Genomic DNA, 19,803 nt, shown 5'->3' with positions numbered 1-19,803 from the left:
GTTACTTTTCGGATATAGCGATTAATTTATTAAATCGAAAAATATTATTTATTGTTATTGACTTGAAAAAAGGTTGAAATTTTACAGGCCAGTACGTGATAGACACAATCAATCATTTTAAGGCTATTAATATTATGAATTAATTTCTGCTTTAAGCTACAACAATGTAAAAACACACTTTGCTATTCCATAGTAGGTAAGGATTGTTTGCGCAGGAATAATTTGACAAAATAATCTAGACGTTTAAAGAGTCTTAAGGATAAAATTTCCCTTGAGAAATTTTCTAATGTAGATTCATCATTGTTTATCTTAGAAAGAAACAATTAATGGATCACAAACGGCGATATATATTTTAATGGAAGTTTACGACATAAGAAATAGACAAATAACACATGTTTATTTATTTGGTGAAGTACTAACTTTATGCCTTTTTCATTATTATTTTTATTATTTTACTTTTTACTTTATCAATATTAATATTACCAAAAAATGTTTAATAAAAAATGTAAATTTAAAAACTTAACACGAGCATCTTGCTCCATTAGAGAGGTAGAAACGAAAGTTTATCATGTAAAAAAAAAAACTTTTCAAATTGGATACTTGGAATTTTAAAAAAAACCTTACTATTATTGCAATCTATATCTAAACATGTAATTATTATTATATGTGTTGATATAATATATCACTGACCCAATTTTTAAAGAAAAGATACAGGTAATAATTATTCATCCTCCATCCGGGTGGATGAAAAATACAGTTCCGTGCGTGAAATAGACCCAGAACCCTTGACCGAGTATTTTCAATTATATAAGAATGATATTAATAATGGCATCTTCAGCACATCTTTGTAACACTATTGTATTTATTTCATGTAAGTATTATTTATTTTAGGCAAGTAAATATTTTTTTTTCTTTTTAGTTATTATAAATTAACCCGAGCACGGCCTAAAAAATGTGTTTTTAAAGGATCAAAAAATATATAGAAATATTTAAATACCTCTTTTATTGTCAGCTCTTTTTCATCTAATAAATCAATACACAAGAACGTTAATATGTGTTGGGTAACGTGAGTTGTTGGTTTTATCAATAAAATATATAAATCTATGTTGTACAATTATGTGGTCTTATGGTAGTGTTGTGAACTTATATATTAAAAGTCTGAGGCTTGAACCCCTCTCAACCATAACATAATTCCCATTTTTTTTAGCAAGTTGCTTCCATTTATAAAATTGCCTCAAAATTAAGAAATTTTGGTAAATAATGAAAAATCCCTTACTTATTTTTATAATAAATGTGGAATCAGTGGCGTGTCGTACATACATGCGATACATGCTGTGCATGTCTTTAATACTGAAAAACTACGTAGGTAGTAGGTACATAACTAGTAAATGAAATATATGTACACTATTATTATTAGAGCTCATATTAGAAAATGTTTTTGTGTGCCCTATTTCAAGATTTAAAATTTAAAAAATCAAGTATTTTAATTGTGGATTTTATTCACGTATTTGGTAAACGTAATCGCCCCAAAAATCGGCAACAACCAAACACACCTTACGAAAGGCCGCTGCCGACTGACGACTGATGCACTGACGGATGCTGAGATACGCATCCAAAATACTTAATGATGCGCATACGCCAGAAATGCACCCGAAAAATTTAATAGCTTACGCAAGCGCACCAAAACTTGGACCGCTAATTTTACTTGTGTATTGGAGAGTTTTACACTGTTATAGTAACCTACACTACCAACTGTGCATGTTGCTCGGATTTTGCATTTCTATAGAGGATAAGATTACCAAGTAATAATAAATTCTTTTTGAGATACTTCTCCATTTTTGGACTTTTCTGTGGTATTCTGCATTTTTTATGTTTTTAATTAAATCTGTAAACTAAAGATACATTGAGTAAAATATTCAGAAAACAGGATTTTGATAATATGATTTTCATAACATCATGATTATGTAACCAAATGAGTATTTCAATCTTTAAAAAAAGAATAATTACCTACCTTATTAAAATATTTATATTTTTTTATATAAAATAGCGTTGTAGTACCAATGTTAACAAAAAAATATAAAAAAGAACTTAATCTTATTAAAATATTAGCACGCAATAATGACTACAAAGAATCCCTAGTGAATAATTTAATACGGAAAAAAACAAATGAAAAATACAATGTCTCAATCATGTGCAGGACTTACATCTATCGACAAAAATAATAATAAAAAGTGGGTAAAATTAAATTATATCGGAAATACTAGCAATAAAATAAAACAAGTTTTACATCAAAATAATCTTTTAGTTTCATTTTATAATAAAAAATCTTTGGGCCAAACATTAATTAATAGTAAAGATCAGGTCGACAAATTGGAAAATAGCGGAATATACGAACTAACGTGTACTTGTCCTGGTTCATATATAGGACAAAGCGGGAGAGCTATTAAATACAGAGTGAAAGAACATTTAGCTTCACGTAGATTAAATAACGACTTATCAAACTATGCATCACATTTAAATGAATATAAACATACTTTTGATAAAACAAAAAACATAAAAATTTTACATGTAGGACATAAAGGTCAAAAGTTAGAAAGATTAGAAATTTTAGAAATAAATAGGATAAAAAATAATAGGGATAGAATTTTAATAAATAAGCAGATAGAATTTAAAAACTCACCCTTATTAGCCCCCTTAGTTAGACCCTGTACATTGTAATAAAACAATAAATATATTTCAAATAATATAATATTTTCTTAAAGTACACCGCCGCCAACACATGTTTCAATAATTTGTCTCACTCTGTTCCATTGCAATATTGCGTATTGTATCTTTTTCAGCTTATTTTTAAATGTACCTACACTTAGGATAATATTTAGTTTTATATAAATTACCCTTACACTGTATAATATTCACCAGTCTGAAGATGCCCATTAGAGGGTGAAAGCGCTAATTGGTCAAAATAAATAAGTGGAAGTGTACCAAGTATTTTTTAAATTAATAACTTATATGGAAATATAAGTTATTACATTATTACAACAATAAAACAGCGTTGTTGGTACTTTTGATGTTTTCTCACTAAAACAATGTTGACTTCCGGTTTTTATTATACCTAACCCAAACAACCTTGTTTAAAATTATTTTCGAGTTGTGTTTTTTTTTCACGTATAAAAGCGATAACTTTTACATCTTTAACTCCAAAATTCTATCTGAATTATTATTTTTGTTTTTTATTTTTAGTTATTAATTTGTCTTTTCAACTCATAATCACTAATATGGCCGCCCAGGGAAGCAATGGATGTGGACTTAACCGCGTTGCTAATCAGGAAAATAATTGTGATTGCCCAATTGAACCTTCACTGAAGAGAAGTTTTAGTGGTCTTTCTTTTAATGAAAAGGGATTTTATTATTATTATTATTAAAAGGATATTTAGTTGTATGGATTTTTTTAAATAAGCGTGCGTGGAAAGTGTGTCAGGAAATAGTGATGTGGCGTTCTATCTTCTCTGCCTACCCCTTCGGGAAAATGACGTGGTGGTTTTTTAGTTAGTTATTAGTATAAGACGTTGAACTAATCTGAGAAATTTTTGATTCTGTAATATTATTATCACTTTGTCTAGACAAGCGACTCCTTAAAGGTGTTTCGAGGAATCTGGAGGTTCTGCCGAAAGGTCACAGGAATTCCGTGAGTTAGGGGGGCGCGGGAAAATCGACGTAGAAAACAGAAAAACTGTGCAAATATTTCGTTTTCAATTTTAATTCAAAATACGTTTCGTTTATATTTTTGTTAATTTACATTTTAACTGTGAAAAGGTGACCAATAATAATTAAGGTTCCATAGACAAAAATTGAAACTGCTTTTCTAAAGCATCGATATAATGTTTATCAAATAATCGGGTTGTGGTCCTGTGGCTAGTGTCTCGGACTCGGATTAAAGGTACGTGATTCGAATCCCACAATACCACAACTTGATTCCCATTTTCTAATACTGAGTCATTTACAACTCGTTGAAAATGGACCTCAAAATGATATATTTGGATAAATCATGAGAACGCAAATATTTCTTTATTAAAAAATACATTTAAAAAAAAATACAGATATAAAAATATAAAAATGGTGTATTTTTCCTTCCCATGACCGCATGCCCTGTTTCAAAAGTCACCGCACGCTACTTGTAGGAATATACATATAAACATACGTATAAATAATATATAGATATAGATATACGTATGTATTATATATTGAAAGCTCTCAATTCTAAAGAAACTTTTGCGCTAAACTGTCTAATCTAGGTCAGAAGCTCTGTGCGTGCCTAGACTCCCAAATTCGTTACCTACTCGAAAAGTGTCTGCGTCTTTGTAAATAGATACCTACCTACTAATCAAAGAGTATATTTCTGGGTTATATTTTAGTTGCTAATATAATAATTTTCAACTTTCAGAAGAAAAAGAGGAAATGGAACACTTGGAAGCTTACAACCGGAAGCTTTTGGCCAATATCTTGCCGGCCCACGTCGCAAAGCACTTCCTGTGCAATGATAAGAACATCGATGTAAGTAATTTACTGCAATTCAGCGAAATTTCGTATCACCCTTGTGTTGTTTTTGATTTTACCCAATATAAATTTGCGTAAATAATGAATAATATAAAATAACAGTTATTGCGAATATAAAATATCGTCGCCATTCAGGCAAAAGTCTCTAACTTAAAAAACATCATTAGTTAAAATGTTTGACCCCAAAGTTAATGCTTTAAACATAAATAATATAAAAAACATCATTTTGAGAAATCGCAATTTGAAAGTTTGAAGACCAAGGAAAAATCAGATTTTTATGTTTTGGAGGGTTTATGTACACAACGAAATTTATTGATGTCTTTTAAAAAAAAAAAAATGTATTATTTCCTTTTGATGCATAAAAAATATCTGAAAGGTTTTTAACGAGGCAAGGTGGCTAAAATTTGGTTCAGTGACTTTCACTTATTTATAATCTAGACAATGCAAGCTATAAAGTTAGTGAAAGAAAGAAAAATTAGAAATTATTATTTTAATGCTATAGTCAAAAAATTGTTTTTATTTAAAGAAATATTTTTTAACATGTTTTTTATGTATAATAATATAAAGTCATTTAGTAAAAAACAAATCATTCGGATTTACGCGACTTTCGTCTAAGCTACCTGTGGTGACGTTTTCCTCTTAAAGAACACAATTTTATATATATTAATGGTTTTTGTAGATATTTCTTGATAACACTCCTTGGTTTAGTTGCATTTTATTTCATTTGACCAACGAGTGCTCTCGCATCTTCGGGACTGGTAAATTGTAAACAGCATTTTGTTTTTTTTTAAATATTTGTCACAAGGTTTGGATGCATGAAAAAGAATCACAAAAGTATTTTATTAAGGGACTGACAGCATAAATATAATTAGAACTGGTTTGCAAAACAGTTAGTTTTTAGGAAAGTTTTTGACCAAAATAGGGATTAAGTCCTGGTATTTTTTAAAACATTCTTATTATTTATAAGGTTAGGAAAGAACATGTGGAAGAATACAATAAAGTAACAAAATGGTAAATACACGTTTCAGCATATTAACTTAACACAATACCTTGATTTTATGACAGGTAAGTTTTATAGAATCAAGACAAAATAATTTTTTGGAACATCCATAAATATTACATTTTAGTTTCCAAACTGAAGAAATTTTTAAATAAAAATAACAATTATGATATTTGAGGCTCAAACTAACTAATATCAAAATATCTAGAAAAAAATAAAAGGAATTTCACTCTTGTGGCCCCAACAGTGTTCAATGTCCTGGATGAACATATTAAGTTATCCAAAACGAATACCATTTTCAGGAGAAGTTTACAAGTGTGGGTTTTGTCTAAGGAAAGAAACCATTGCAGGAGACTGCTGCAAGACATTGCATAGACTTATATATGGTATTTAAGCGTGTTGTCCGTATGTTTATTAAAACTTATGTTTATGTCGGGGTCACCACTGTTGGATTAAAGGTAGTTGAGGGTTGGAGTTCCTACCCCAGTTAGAGATTGACAGAGACACGAGGTTGCTATTTGATGGTTATTTATTACATGGCGAATAAATAATGAATTATGTCGGACGAGTGTTACGTCAATGGTGGGTTGAAGTAACTGCACTTGAACTACGTGCTGGAACTGTGTGACGTCGTCGATCTGGACTGACTGACAGAACCGAACTTGTTGGGCCGACTGACTGGCGTTCCTACGCCCTGAGGTCTCTTTATAGGTGACGTTCCTCTGTAATATATTTCTTCATGGTAGGGACGATGTAAATGTACTGCAGAACGATGATCCCGATTTCATGTCCAATACTGATAGAGTTGCAGTAAATGTGATTTTGGATTCTACGGAAAATGATCACATTGCTTTCTTCGGTCATCACACTATTCCAAGTGAAACGTTTTAGCAATTGTGACTCATCAATTGTGGACTATAAACTCTACAGTAATATTTTTTATTTGTAGTATTCTTTAATAATATGCATGCTTCCACTTTCTATTTTTTGTATTCCAACTCAACACGGGGATACTTTATTATTTTTTTGTTATCTGTGTCTTTGTTTGATGCAACGGTAAGTTCGGGTAGGATCGATAAACAAAATTTAATTTAAACATTGGACGCGTTTGTCCAAAAAAATGCCTTTACAAACCTGCGATCCTTCCTTCACAAAACCAGCTGCCACCGGCTAGGCCACAACGTCAAACGTTAGCAGCTTCTCGGAAGACATCAAAAAATTAACACGGTGCCGTGTAATTTACGCGCAGGATAAAGATTTCCAGTTATGATCTCTTCAAAATGAATCAATCGAACTACCACACCAACGTGGTTCGAGTAACTATTTTAAATTGTAATAATGGTCAAAATGTATATTCGAGTATGAGAATTATGAATTCGTGGAACATATATATAAAATAATACAAAATATAAAAGTACAAAAAGAAGGGGCTCTGTAAATTTCGACCAAAGATTAATAGAAAGTCTAGAGACAGTAGATCTTGATACTTACAATAAATAAAAATTACTTGCGCCATCAGGCAGCCCCAATTTGAAAATCTTACTAGCGAGCCGGACTGTTTCGTCTACATCCTGTCAACGATAGAAAAGCTAAAATTCGCCGATTCTTAGATAGGCATTTGGCACAGAAAATGAAATTCGAAGATTAATCACCTGATTATATTGTCTGTGGGGGGTCATAATGTGATCGTTAAAATCAAACACAACTTTATAAAATTAAATTAAAAGTTTAAGTAAAGGGGAGTTCGTAAATTCTAATTGTTGGTTAATTACTACTGCTTTCAGTTTGATCCTATTTATTTCTAATGTTTCCAGTTTATCCAACTTTTACTCATTATTTTTTAAATAAAGGGAAAAAATTGGATAAACTGTAAACATTAAAAATAAATATAATCAAACTCAAAGCAGTAGTAATTAACCAGCAGTTAGAGTTTGAGTTTTTAAATTTCACCACATTTATGTACTAGTTTAATAAAATAGGTAATACCTATAATGAAAGCAATTATTTATTTTAGAAAATATTAACCATCAATTATTGTTTAGCAGAAAAAAAATTATACCGTTGAAGTAAATAATTAAACAGTAAGTAATTACTTCCTAATTAATTACTTCTAATAAGAACCTAACTTTCAATGTTGAGAGTAAAGAAAAAAAATTTGAATGAAAATAAATACAAGTATTTTTTTAATTTACATTTAAAGCACCAACTTTGTGGTTATTCATTAAAATAAAGTAAATGTATTTGTTTTTAACCACGGTATATTTTGATTTAGCTACATTTTTTTAGAGGTATATTTTTAGAATATGCTTTGGTTAAAAAGCTTGTGTATTTTTGAAACCGGTCGGTAGAAAAAATGGTTGAAAACAATGTGGTTTATTATTTATTTTACTTTACGAAAATAAATATATTGTATGGTACAATCTATATGTATATTTCAACGGGGATTTGCCTTTATGCAATATTTCCGTATTCTCATTAGATGAGTTACAGAGGTGTACGTATTTACTTTCAGGAACTATATCACGAACAATGTGACTCTGTATGCATAATGTTCGCCTCCATTCCCAACTTCTCGGAATTCTACGTGGAACTCGAGGGTAATAATGAAGGTGTAGAATGTCTGCGGCTGCTCAATGAAATCATCGCCGACTTTGATGAATTGCTCTCCGAACCAGGGTTCAGATATATCGAGAAGATCAAAAGCACCGGGGCAACATACATGGCTGCATCAGGTAACACTTCCGCATTCCTTATTTTACTGTACACTTCGTGACAAGCGGCAAACACAGGGACCGAATCATTAAATGTATGTAATTAATCCAAAATTAGCATTTTACATTAGGCATCAATCTTTTCCCGAACAGATGGTATATTATTACTAAATACCGCAGCGTGGAAAAGAATTCTGTAATGGGATACAAGTAAATATACCTCCTGTGGCTAGTGTCTTGGACTCACGGACCAAAGGTCTGTGGTTAGAATCCCACTCTACCCTAACTCGATTTCCACTGTCTAATAGTAAGTTATTTACGACTCGTTGAAACTGGCCCTCAAAATTAAATATTTGGGTAAATCATAAGAACGCAAATATTTCTTTTATAATTTTTTTATTGAAAAAAAAACACAGTTTTTGTTTGATTGCAATTGGTCACTCTTAACAACAACAATATTTGACACCTGATATTCTTTCATACTTTACAAAACGCTTAACAAGTTATATAAGGGACAATCTCGGTGAAATCACGGACAGTGTATACTTGTAATGCCGTATTAAATAGACTTCATGAACTCGGGAATAGTTATTCCCACGTATCTGATATATTTAGTCTAGGGTATTGTTCCTATAGAACAAACCTTTTGAACTTTTTTTAAGATGGTGAATGGTAATTATATTAATTTATTCATGCATTTCATAATATATAAATATATACAGTTTTTTGTTCACTTTGCCTAGCTATGTGAAACAGTACTTATGATTTTCTTGTTGTTTTACTGTAGAATATTTTATTATTTAAACTTTCTACTGAATATGCTGTATATTTTTAGATTAATTTTTGTGAAAGGCAGATTTGCCGTTTATGTTAATAAAATAAATCGCTGTTAATAAAGTTTTTTTTTTAATTAACTCTATTTCGTCATTTTTTTATTAAATTATGAAACTGATAGTAAGTCTCTCAGTATTTAAAAAAATATCGGGTGTGTTGAGTGCTTTTACCTTTAAAACGGTTCAATTGTCTGAATTCATGACGCCAGCCACGTATCGTCACTGTTCCATTCGGAACATGTCCATATACATAGTACGTACATAGCCCTACTTGTGCCGACCTTAATTAAGGGAAAGTGAATGCTCTCGCAAAAAGTATCACTCAGCAAAACTAACGAAGATTGTCAAATTTAATGCTAATATTATTGGACCCCCGAATTATCAGCTTGTGAAAAATAATATTTCCAATATAAATGACAAGTTTTGATGTTTTCACGCGATCCAGCATCAGTGAAAATAAGTAGGAAAATTATTCAGATAAGATAACATTATTTTTATTAAATCAGTTTTTTAATTTAAAATCCCTTTGAACGTTTATTTTACTTAGGTACATTGTTTTATAAATCTAACCTTTTTTTTAAAAAAAAAATATATTTTCGGTCCAAGTGTGCGGCGCGGTGTTTGAAATATTCTGCTACTAAAATGTGCCTTGCCATGTTTCTAAAGAAATTTTAAGCATTTGCACGGTTTTTCATTTAAAAATGGCGCTGCATATTAAATTTTATGCTTTTGCTAACGTCAAGCTAAAGAGCTTAATATTAGAAACATTTTGATTTAAGTCTCCCAACAGTTGAGATAAATTTTAACGGCTATTATTATAATTTGAGAAATGGGGAAAAAACAATGTTCGGCATTTAATTAACACGTGTTTTGCAATTTCAGGTCTCACTAAGGACAAGTGCGATATGAAGGGATTCCGTCACGTGACAGCTATGGCAGATTATGCTCTGAGGTTGAGGGAATTGCTTAAGGACGTAAATGAACATTCGTTCAACAACTTCCGCATCCGTATAGGTAACTGGTCATAATGCCTGAATTTTAATTTTAATCTAACGAGTACAACAAGAAAACGTCAAAAGTATTTTTTTATATATTTTAAGGAAATTGTTTTTTCGTTGTCTTTGAAATTTTATTATTTATACTTTGTTTCTCTGAATTGTTATTCTATTGCATCACATATCATTGTAATTTAATTTAATTATTTTCTCTCTGTATTTTTTATTGTTAATTATTATGGCTTGACACGGGCACAGCCTAAAAAACCTTAATAAGCTCATCAATGGTTAAAAGAGTGTAATTTTGAATGAATAAGTAAATTAATAGATTTTTTGTTTTTTTGTGGATATTTCTTGATGGAACTCTATCGTAAATCATTTTTATACAGGCAGGAGCGCTCATTGGTCATTAATGAAAAAAGTTGAAATGAACCGAGAAGTTTGAATGATGGGTACTTTTTATTAAAACATTTTATGTTCGTAAAAATCAATAAAAGAAAATTTATTTTTCTTTAAATAAATGTAAACAATTTTATTTACAGATTTTAAAAAATTGACCAAAAATTTTGCACTCAGAAATTTTTCAAACAAAGTAAGATATTTTTCGTAAATACCAAAGCCACGAAATGTAAATTTGAAAATTCGTTTTTCTAAAAAAACTCATTTGTTAGATTGTACAATTTTGCTGCGTCGTAAACTTCATTTTTTGCTCTCCAAACATTCAGTAAAATACGAAAATTGACATTCTGTCAAATATTTCATATCTCGATCGTTTCTACGATATGTATATCATGGTGTTTAAGGGCCTGGCGGTGAAACTTCGGAAGAAAATTCATCACGGTAAACTTTTTTTTAAATTCTCTTTTTTTCCAAAGCACATTTTTTTTCTTTGAAAAGGAGTAAATCTTCAATTTCTCGGACTACCGTCCCTTCCACAAATCCTACCCCTGCCGTACAAAAAAAAAATAGCTATAAAACGTATTTGACCAACGAAGCGGATTTATGGAGGGGACGCTAGTCTGAGAAATTAGGATTAAAAAATAAACGTTTCTAAAAAAAAAATCTTTTAAAGTGTACCGTGAGGAATGTTCCTCTGAAGCTTCGCTGTCTGGCTTTGTATAACGCCGTGTATAGTTTATATTGACAAATATTAATACATTCTTTGTAGAATATAATAGAAATAATAAAGCTTTTACAATTGAAAACACTTAAATAATCGGAATGAATTATTTTGGAACTTATTTATGCCTCGGTCTAACGGATTTTCATTTCTTAAATTGAATTTAAACTCGTAGGGAACGCATATTATGTAGAATAGTTCCTTATGGACTCAGCATTACAATACATAATTACTCGCATGTTAAATTAACCTAATAATTTATGAAGAACATAGTATTTCAGATTTCGATGTACCAACAATTATTTCGTGTAGTGCAATGCGTTATTATTTAAAAGTAAACATAAATAAAAAATAATACTATGATGATATGTGTAATGAAATGTATTAATTTTTTTAATTAAAATATACCTACGATTCATTTAGCACTAAATTGTTCGGACAAACTTCTAAGCATAAGAATAAATTGGAAGCATAAAATGTAATTAGCGACCTGTCTATTCCCAGACTGAATTTAAGTTATTTTAAGTTTGCGACTTTTGCTGCTCTTTGCGATTTTGTGCGTATGATTATTAAATGACATTGACATTTGCTTTAATTTTCTTAGTGACTTTGTAAAACATTCTATTTTTATGGTTCAATATGCGTAATACTTTAAATTGATGCAGGCACAATGTTTGTTTGTTATGATATTCTAATAAGTACACATGTTTTCATATTATACGAGTATAGTATATCTAAAACGCTGATATTGAGATAATTTTTCATCTTAAACTTAAATAATAATAACGTATTGTTATACAAAATACTGCACTGATTTACCTCTTAAAAGGCTTTGCTAAAAAAATACTTTACACTCGGTGACGTAACATCGTGTTATCTTAAGCAAGACGGAATATTCTGAAGTTGACTTTGAAAAAAATAACATAGAGACACACTGTTAAATTATTCCTTTTCTATAATTTATAAAAAATGTAACATAATTTAGGCATGTTAAAGCAAGATAAATTAACAACCATAAAAACATCAGTCATCTAACTAGCGAGCACTCCCGCTCACTGCCAATAACCAACTGATTGGACGAATTTCTTCTTTTGTTTTTGTCTCTTTTACACAAACACCGGATACAAAACAGCGTTTATTCTCTTGCTCTTTCTTATACCGTAAAACAGATTTATTTATTCGTGTAATTATTCTTCGCATTGTAAGGATATTTTATATGTATCGAAATTCAGCATATTCATACAGATTTTACTTTCCAAGTCCGATGTAAAAGTGTCCATTTGAAGATTACGAAAAATGCAATTGCGCCATTTAAATAAATAAGATAGATATATCAAGTCTCTGATCCTCTGTAAACTCATATTACATCACAGCCATGCGCGAGTTAAGCAAGTTTTGCCTTTTTCACTTATTTATTTATTTTATTTTTTACATTAAACATTAATATAAAATTGGTTGAAGTAAACACCAAACGTTTTATTAATTTTAGTTTATGAATGTAAACTCTATTTATTAACTCATTTTTAATGACATTTGTTAATACATTCACTAACCTATTATGGCTTTTTAGGTTGCGTCCGTGTTAAGCTATAATTTGACTTTTTGAATGTCACATGAACTGAAGAAGGTGACTTTTATAGAATTTATCCTTTTAATTCCGAATGTTCTCCAGCACGTAAAAGAGTAAAACGCGTTAGAAATTTTTCTGTTTTTTCGAATTTTTAAAAAAGATTTTCAATGTTAAAATTGATATAATAAATGACAATACTTTGAGTAAATGTATTTGCATGGTTTGAAACAATTATGTAAAACCTTGTAACTACATTACACAAATATTTAAATTTTTTAGACCATTTGTTAAAAGTATAGATTCAAGATTTATGTCTCTTGGAAATTGTGTGATGATTGATTATTGATATGTATATTTTTGTATCTTAAAATAAATAAATAGCGAACAAATGTTTTAAAAGACGTAACAGAGCGCATTTTTTATGCGTTCACGAGATTGAAATGACAACTTTTTAAAAAGCGTAAATAATTTATGTCGATGAAAATAACAGGGAACTCGGTCTCCGACCCATAAGCATTTAATATCATTTTTGACAGGTATCAATATTGGACCCGTAGTCGCAGGGGTTATTGGAGCTCGCAAACCTCAGTACGACATATGGGGGAATGCCGTGAATGTTGCTAGTCGAATGGACACTACTGGAATCCTCGACGAGATACAGGTAAATATAAAAAAACAAGTTTTTTTAATAGAGTCGTCATTTAAAAAATATAATTTTTACACATTTTACAAAAAACGACAAATAATTCATTATGTTCGTCCTGTTAAACTGTTTATAATTGGATACTAAGCAAAGTAATTCCCAATAAAAATATGTCAATCAAAGCTAAACTGGCAGTACGTAACCGAGTCTTAGTCCTAACCCTCATGTATGGAAGGGAAACATGGAACTGGCAGAGGGAGGATGAAAGCAGAGTGAACGCGGTTGAAATACAATCTCTTAGACGAATGTGTGGAAAATCAATGTATAATCAGGCGAGTGTGTAAATCTGAGTCAGATAAAATTGTGAAAAGGTCTCTGAAATGGTTTGGTCATGTAAAACGAATGAATGACGGAAGAATGGTAAAACAGGTATATATGGCGAGAATGAACGGTAACGTGAGACGATGACGACTAAGGAAGGAGTGGCATTATCAGATAAACCAAAACCTTAAGTCCGGTCATGTCAAAAGCAGGCAGAACTGAAGGGCATGTATGACAAGATGTATGAATGTGTAAGAAGCTAGGAATGTATCTCAGGATAGACGTGTGTGGCGGTCTATCCTCTCTGCCTACTCCTACGGGGAAATGACGTGATGATAGTAGTTGTAGTGCTAAAACAATATGAATTAATAATATGAATAAATTTGATACAAATAAAAGCATATATCATCGGTGATACTGCAATACAGGGTAACCATCAATTGATTTTTTTTGGCAGGGGAACCTAAATAGCGTTCTGCATATTATTGCTCTGTAATGTTTATCTGAATATTACTTACGATTTTAACCAACCAAAAATACCACTAGAGTATCAGAAAAACTTCCGTTATTTAGATTAAAAACAGCAATAATTTAAAACTAACGGATGTTAGTCCCTATAAATTTTTTTAAAAGTAAAACATGTTCGTAAAATAAACTGGTTTTGAAATTCGATTTTGAAAATATTTGTACTCAAAATTACAACGATAACATTCAGTATATTAAATATTTTAGGAATTATATTGTAATCTAATGTTCACAGTCAATATTTTTTATGAAAAAACATTGTTAAATTACACTTACCAAATTTTAAACACTATACGTGGGAAAATAATTTTGTTCGGCAAAATTCGTAAAACTGTTTAAATTTGCATACCTCCTATACTCGTATATGACTCCTATAATTATTCAATGTTTACCCAACACAAGAAAAGAGAGAAAATTATTGTTTTTATTATTTTTAATTTGTAATCTCCTTGAATATGCCTCCTCTGTGTGGTCTCTTCAGTATTCCATACACAAAGGAAGGATTGAAAATATTCAGCAAACATTTTTGAGACATCTCTATTGGAGATCCAGATTTACGGACCTTAACTATAAAACTTCTTGTCGTAAACATCATATTCTTAGTCTTGAGGATCGTCGTTTGGTATTCGATATGGGGATTTTACGTGACATTATTAATGGACGTCTTGATAGTCCTGTTCTGATTTCTGAGTTGGCCCTTAATGTACCTGGCTACCGCACCCATCGCACGAATCTATCTCTTTTCTATGCACAGAACTCTCCTCTGATTCGCTTGGCACGTAATTATAATGTATTTTTCAATAACAAAGAAATATATTTAACTGCAGTAAACTCGCTTTTAAAACAAGAATTACAAAAACTATTAAATGAAAAAAATTATGTTTCTTTATAAAAAAAAATATTTTTACATTTTTAATTTCAGTTGTTTCTACTCACTCATATCAAACACACACTCACCCTGTCCATAAGCCCACCCTCACACCCATATACACTCACACACATATTCACATACCTACCAAAATCCTCACACACAAAAACTAACTGAACTGGATTATCATAATTGTATATATGTGAAAAGCTGATTTAGCTTTCTCTTTTAGTGCCTTGCCGGGTCCCCCCGACGTTGGCGATCACTACAGCAAAAGCATATGTATCTGTCCTGCGCTAATTTTACATTTCGCAGCCAGGACGACTGCTTATTGATGTTCTTGCCGTATTGATTCCTGGGAAAAGATGACCAGAGTGGTTTCCCGTTGCCTTCTCTGGTGGATTTTCTGTCGGGGTTACCTTCCCTTAGCTAGTTGGTTATGGTTTGGAGGCGCCAGAAACTCGCTTTTCATCCTCTCGTTATCTGCTGTGATCACACCGTTATGAGTGTTATCTCATTCCCTAGGGTTCGCGACGTGGACGCTAACGAGTAGGACTAGTCAGTAGTGTTGCCGGTGGAATGCAACTGGGCGGTCGCAGTATTTTATAGAATCACATCCTCCAGCAAGATGTGACTCAATGCGACCCTACTGACAGTTCGAACCCCGATTTAGCTTTATTTTTTTTATAATGTTGTGTATATATTCTTTTGTATTGCTGTAGTTTTTTTGAATAAATAAAAATTAATTTAAAAAAAAAAAAAAAATTAAAATCAAAACAATATTCGGAGATGAACTGTTGAAAATCGAAAAAAAAATTAGAAATAAATTGTTCGTATAAAAAGCGATGAAAAGAGGATCAAGAAGAAGAGAATAAAAAAAATTAACTTTTTTTATGACTCATTAAAATTTCATCATTCCATAATTGTTTTCCTCCAATTCTTCACAACTTGCTCGGCTCATAGTTGAAGGTCATTTCGGAAATGTTAAAATACGTTCTTAATATATACAGGTAACTCAGGAGGTTCATCAGATTCTCCGCGAGCGCGGCTACTTGCTGTCGTGCCGTGGAACGATTAACGTCAAGGGAAAAGGCAACATGGTCACCTACCTTCTCAACGGGATCGCCACCGCGGCCAGTCTCCGGGCCCTTCCCCCAAAGATGCCCATGGCAAACCAAGTAAGTAGTATTTACTATGCAAGACAGTCGTGGAAATTTAAATCACCCATAAAAATAACTTTTTCTATTGCGTTCTCATTATTTACCCAAATATAAGAACCTTACCCAAAACGTTACGCAAAATTGTTTTTCCGTGTAAGCGGATGAAGAATACGGCTATGTGTGTGAAATAGAACCAGAACCCTGGATGAGCGTTTTCGACTCGATGACTATTCTCAGGAAAAAGTCACGAAAAGGGAAATCTTGTGGAGTCCACCTCGTAATATAAGTAATAGGTTGGTGCATTCCCCAAGCATGCTTAAGGTTCCAGGTTTGATTCCTGACAGAGTCAACGTTAAATATCTATTTTAAAGGTCTTCAATATTTCACTGTCCTTGGACTGGCACCTGAAGTTTAAGACTGATCACCTTACCATGTAACAGGTGATCGAAATACGCCGCATTACTTTACGAAGGTCGTGCCCTATTGTGAGTGCAGAAAGGGAAATAGTTATGGTTTCTAAAAGAGATGAAAAATCATTTTCTTAAATTATTTTTTCAAATACGTTTAATAATCAGTTGTTTTAAAATAATACATGATTCAAGTAAAAAAATGTTTTGACTTTAAGTACATTTTGTTACTAAATAATCAGCAGAATCCTTTTCTATCAGTGACCTAAAATCCTCATTCATATCAACATGCCATCTTTTGACGGTGACATAAAAAGTGTAGAGGTGACATCAATTCTAGCTGATCTCCTTTGATTTCACCGCTAGTAACTTCTCGTATAAGCTTACATTTTTGTAACTAGAAAAAACTGGATACAATTTGCCACGATGCGCATATCCAAATTTTTATAGTTGTGTTTCTCTTATATTAATTATATAATACAATTCATATCTTTGCCATAGTAATTAAGTCTGCTTCTTTGATGCAGGAATTAGAAGAGCCTGATAATGATGGGACCGGTGAAGTGATTCAGGTTACCATAGAAAAGTTGGAAGTTGTTCATGAGAACGTCGAAGAAAAGCCGGTGGACATTCGTCCCCATCGTTCCGATTACTCTCAAATACATCCAAGAGAGAAAGAAATCATCAATGAGATGCTGGACAGTGGTAAGGAAAATTATTAAAATCAATATTTATTACTTGTTTCAAAGCCATAAATTTTATGTGTAGCATTAAGACCCCACGGAAAAAATAAAAACAACTACCTATGCACATAATATAATAAGTTTTCAACTTTGCAGTCTTAAGGGGTAAACTCCAGAACTTAAAAAAAAAAAACATTTTGAAAAAAATAATGAAGGGTACTATGAAAGCAATAAAAAAATTAATTGGAAGACTTATCGAACATAGTTAAAACGTTTAAAGTGTACAAAAATATGCTTTTTAAATTAAAAATGGCGGCGCCAGAGCCTAAAACCGCAAAGTGTCTTTTGTGCACAGCGTTCGGCGGGCGGACAGATTTCAACCTAGAACAAAAACCTTTTTTTTGTTAATAAACGTATACAAAAACTATAGAACTAAATACGGATATCAGAAAATACCGTTTTAAGATAAAGCAAGGGAGATTTGAATGAAAACGTTAATTTTTATGCCAAAAACCATATGATTGTTTATAACAAAATAAGTTAATATCCGATCGCAAATTCTGTAAGTTGTTCGATGAAAAATGTATTTGAAAAGATACTTTTGAAATTTCAAATAAATTAGTGATTTTTTGGCTAAGTTACATGTCCGGCCATTTTCAAAAACATGGTGCGAGAAAAACGCGTTCAAAGTGTGAATTAACATTTAACAACATAAATTTTCTATTTACCTTTAATCTGGAATGCCAGAACCATACATTTGATCTTTCAACTGAACGCTGTCCTCTTCTTTTTCCTTCCTGGTTGACTTCAAAGATTGTCGAGCGGCTTAAAATTCTGGATTAGCTTTGCCCCTTAAGCACACAATAATTCAATTCAGTTCGGTTCCAACATTGCGGCGTTTATTTACAAGACAATTTTGACAAAATTCATATTACAAATAGATATCAATGGTTAAAAGTGAAATATTTCATCAAAAACATTCATTCACTAAAACACAGCAGAGTGCAGCAGCAACCCACAACTTTTGAATTGTCACGGCTTAAAGTTATTTTTGTTTATCATTTTTTTTTTTTAATTTGTACAAATTGCAAAACATAATTAAAAAGTAATTAAATATAAGATACATGTTAAGTTTGTAAATCTAACATACATATAAATATACAGGAGGGTATAACAGCGATACACAGGTATTTGTGTCTCACTCGCAAGGGTATATTCGAGTCTCCTGAATTTACCTGAAAGAGAGTGTACGCGTTGCACCCTAATAAGTTTTTACTTCAATAAAAAAAAAACTGTGTTATGAAAGTTTTCCACCCTGTTCCTCAATTTATTATTTTTCAGTTTATCGCCCAAAGAGGCGGGCTATTATGAGTCTCAGGAGCATAAAGAGCCCCGATACTTACAGCGTGTGCGCTGAAAATCGAATAGAGAAGATGAAGAGGTCAAGGCCTTCGTCCATGGTGGAACGTTTGGAAAGTGCCGGGTCAGCCAAGAAAAACATCCCGCACTTCTACTCGGATAACAGCATGCTACTGCAGAACCGTACGGCGTCAGTGCCGGTCGATATTGGTGTGCCAACCGACTCGTTTAAAAAATCGAAGGGAAAATCACTCGTCAAGAGAAGCACTAAAGTCGTCACGAATGGAAGTAAAATAAGCATCCATATCGACGATCAGGAAGATGGTGTCGACGAAGCGTCTTCGTCTTGCACTATTTTCATCAACAACAACGTTTCGGAGGAAGATGTACTCTCCCAGGTCCAAATATCGAAGTCCATGCCGCTACCAGAGATGGGAAGAAAGCCGATTGTGAAGAAAAGCGGCAGCGCATATCCGAATCTGGCAAACGTCATTGAGAATCCAGCAGCGGGTTTCTCCGTTGAATAAATGTAGTTACTTCGTCGAAAGGTAAAACTAACGAATAACCTTTCATACTTGAACCCGATCTGTTTATATTGATGCTCGTTTTTTTGCAGTCATTATGTTTATTTGTTTTACCATTCGTTGATTGATTTATATTGTAGTCCTTCCTGAGCTCAAAAATGTTTCGGTTTATTGCTTTGGGCGAATTTAACAAGGTAAACAAAGCGACTTTTATTCAGGGAACTATCGTATAACCTATAACATAAAATTACTTATTTCTTGTGGGGTATTTTCGACATTTGAAGGGACCACTTGATAACAGTACGGTTAGAAAAAATATATATCCTTTAAAGGAGCGTATTGAGGTCTCATCGGCCTAGAGGAGAATGCATTCTCAAGTGTGATAATATTTATATTAAAGTGGAAATTTACATTGCTGGCGTGGAAATTATGTAAAATTCTCCTATATTTCTAATTACTTCTACATATTTAAATATTAAGAAAAAATAGATTATACCTGTTTTTCGTCTTAATTTTAATTTATCGAAATA

At 31.8% G+C, this 19,803-nt stretch overlaps 1 protein-coding gene across 1 annotated transcript in view; it reads left to right on the top strand.

Annotated features, from left to right (window-relative positions):
* LOC148277354 (adenylate cyclase type 6-like) overlaps positions 1-19,407 on the top strand; it is a 428,970-nt gene extending 409,563 nt beyond the window's left edge. The window contains exons 22-28 of the mRNA XM_088233010.1: positions 4,442-4,551; positions 8,067-8,286; positions 9,981-10,112; positions 13,320-13,444; positions 16,151-16,318; positions 17,235-17,412; positions 18,732-19,407. Coding sequence (XP_088089136.1) covers positions 4,442-4,551; positions 8,067-8,286; positions 9,981-10,112; positions 13,320-13,444; positions 16,151-16,318; positions 17,235-17,412; positions 18,732-19,276 — 1,478 coding nt within the window. The 3' untranslated portion in view covers positions 19,277-19,407. The remainder of the gene's footprint in view (positions 1-4,441; positions 4,552-8,066; positions 8,287-9,980; positions 10,113-13,319; positions 13,445-16,150; positions 16,319-17,234; positions 17,413-18,731) is intronic.
* Positions 19,408-19,803: the final 396 nt, after the last annotated feature.

This window comes from Micrasema longulum, unplaced genomic scaffold (genome assembly GCF_059751315.1).
Source record: "Micrasema longulum isolate JH-2025_06_02 unplaced genomic scaffold, ASM5975131v1 h1tg001048l, whole genome shotgun sequence".
NCBI classification, from domain to species: domain Eukaryota; kingdom Metazoa; phylum Arthropoda; class Insecta; order Trichoptera; family Brachycentridae; genus Micrasema; species Micrasema longulum.
This window is presented reverse-complemented; position numbering and strand designations above follow the sequence as displayed.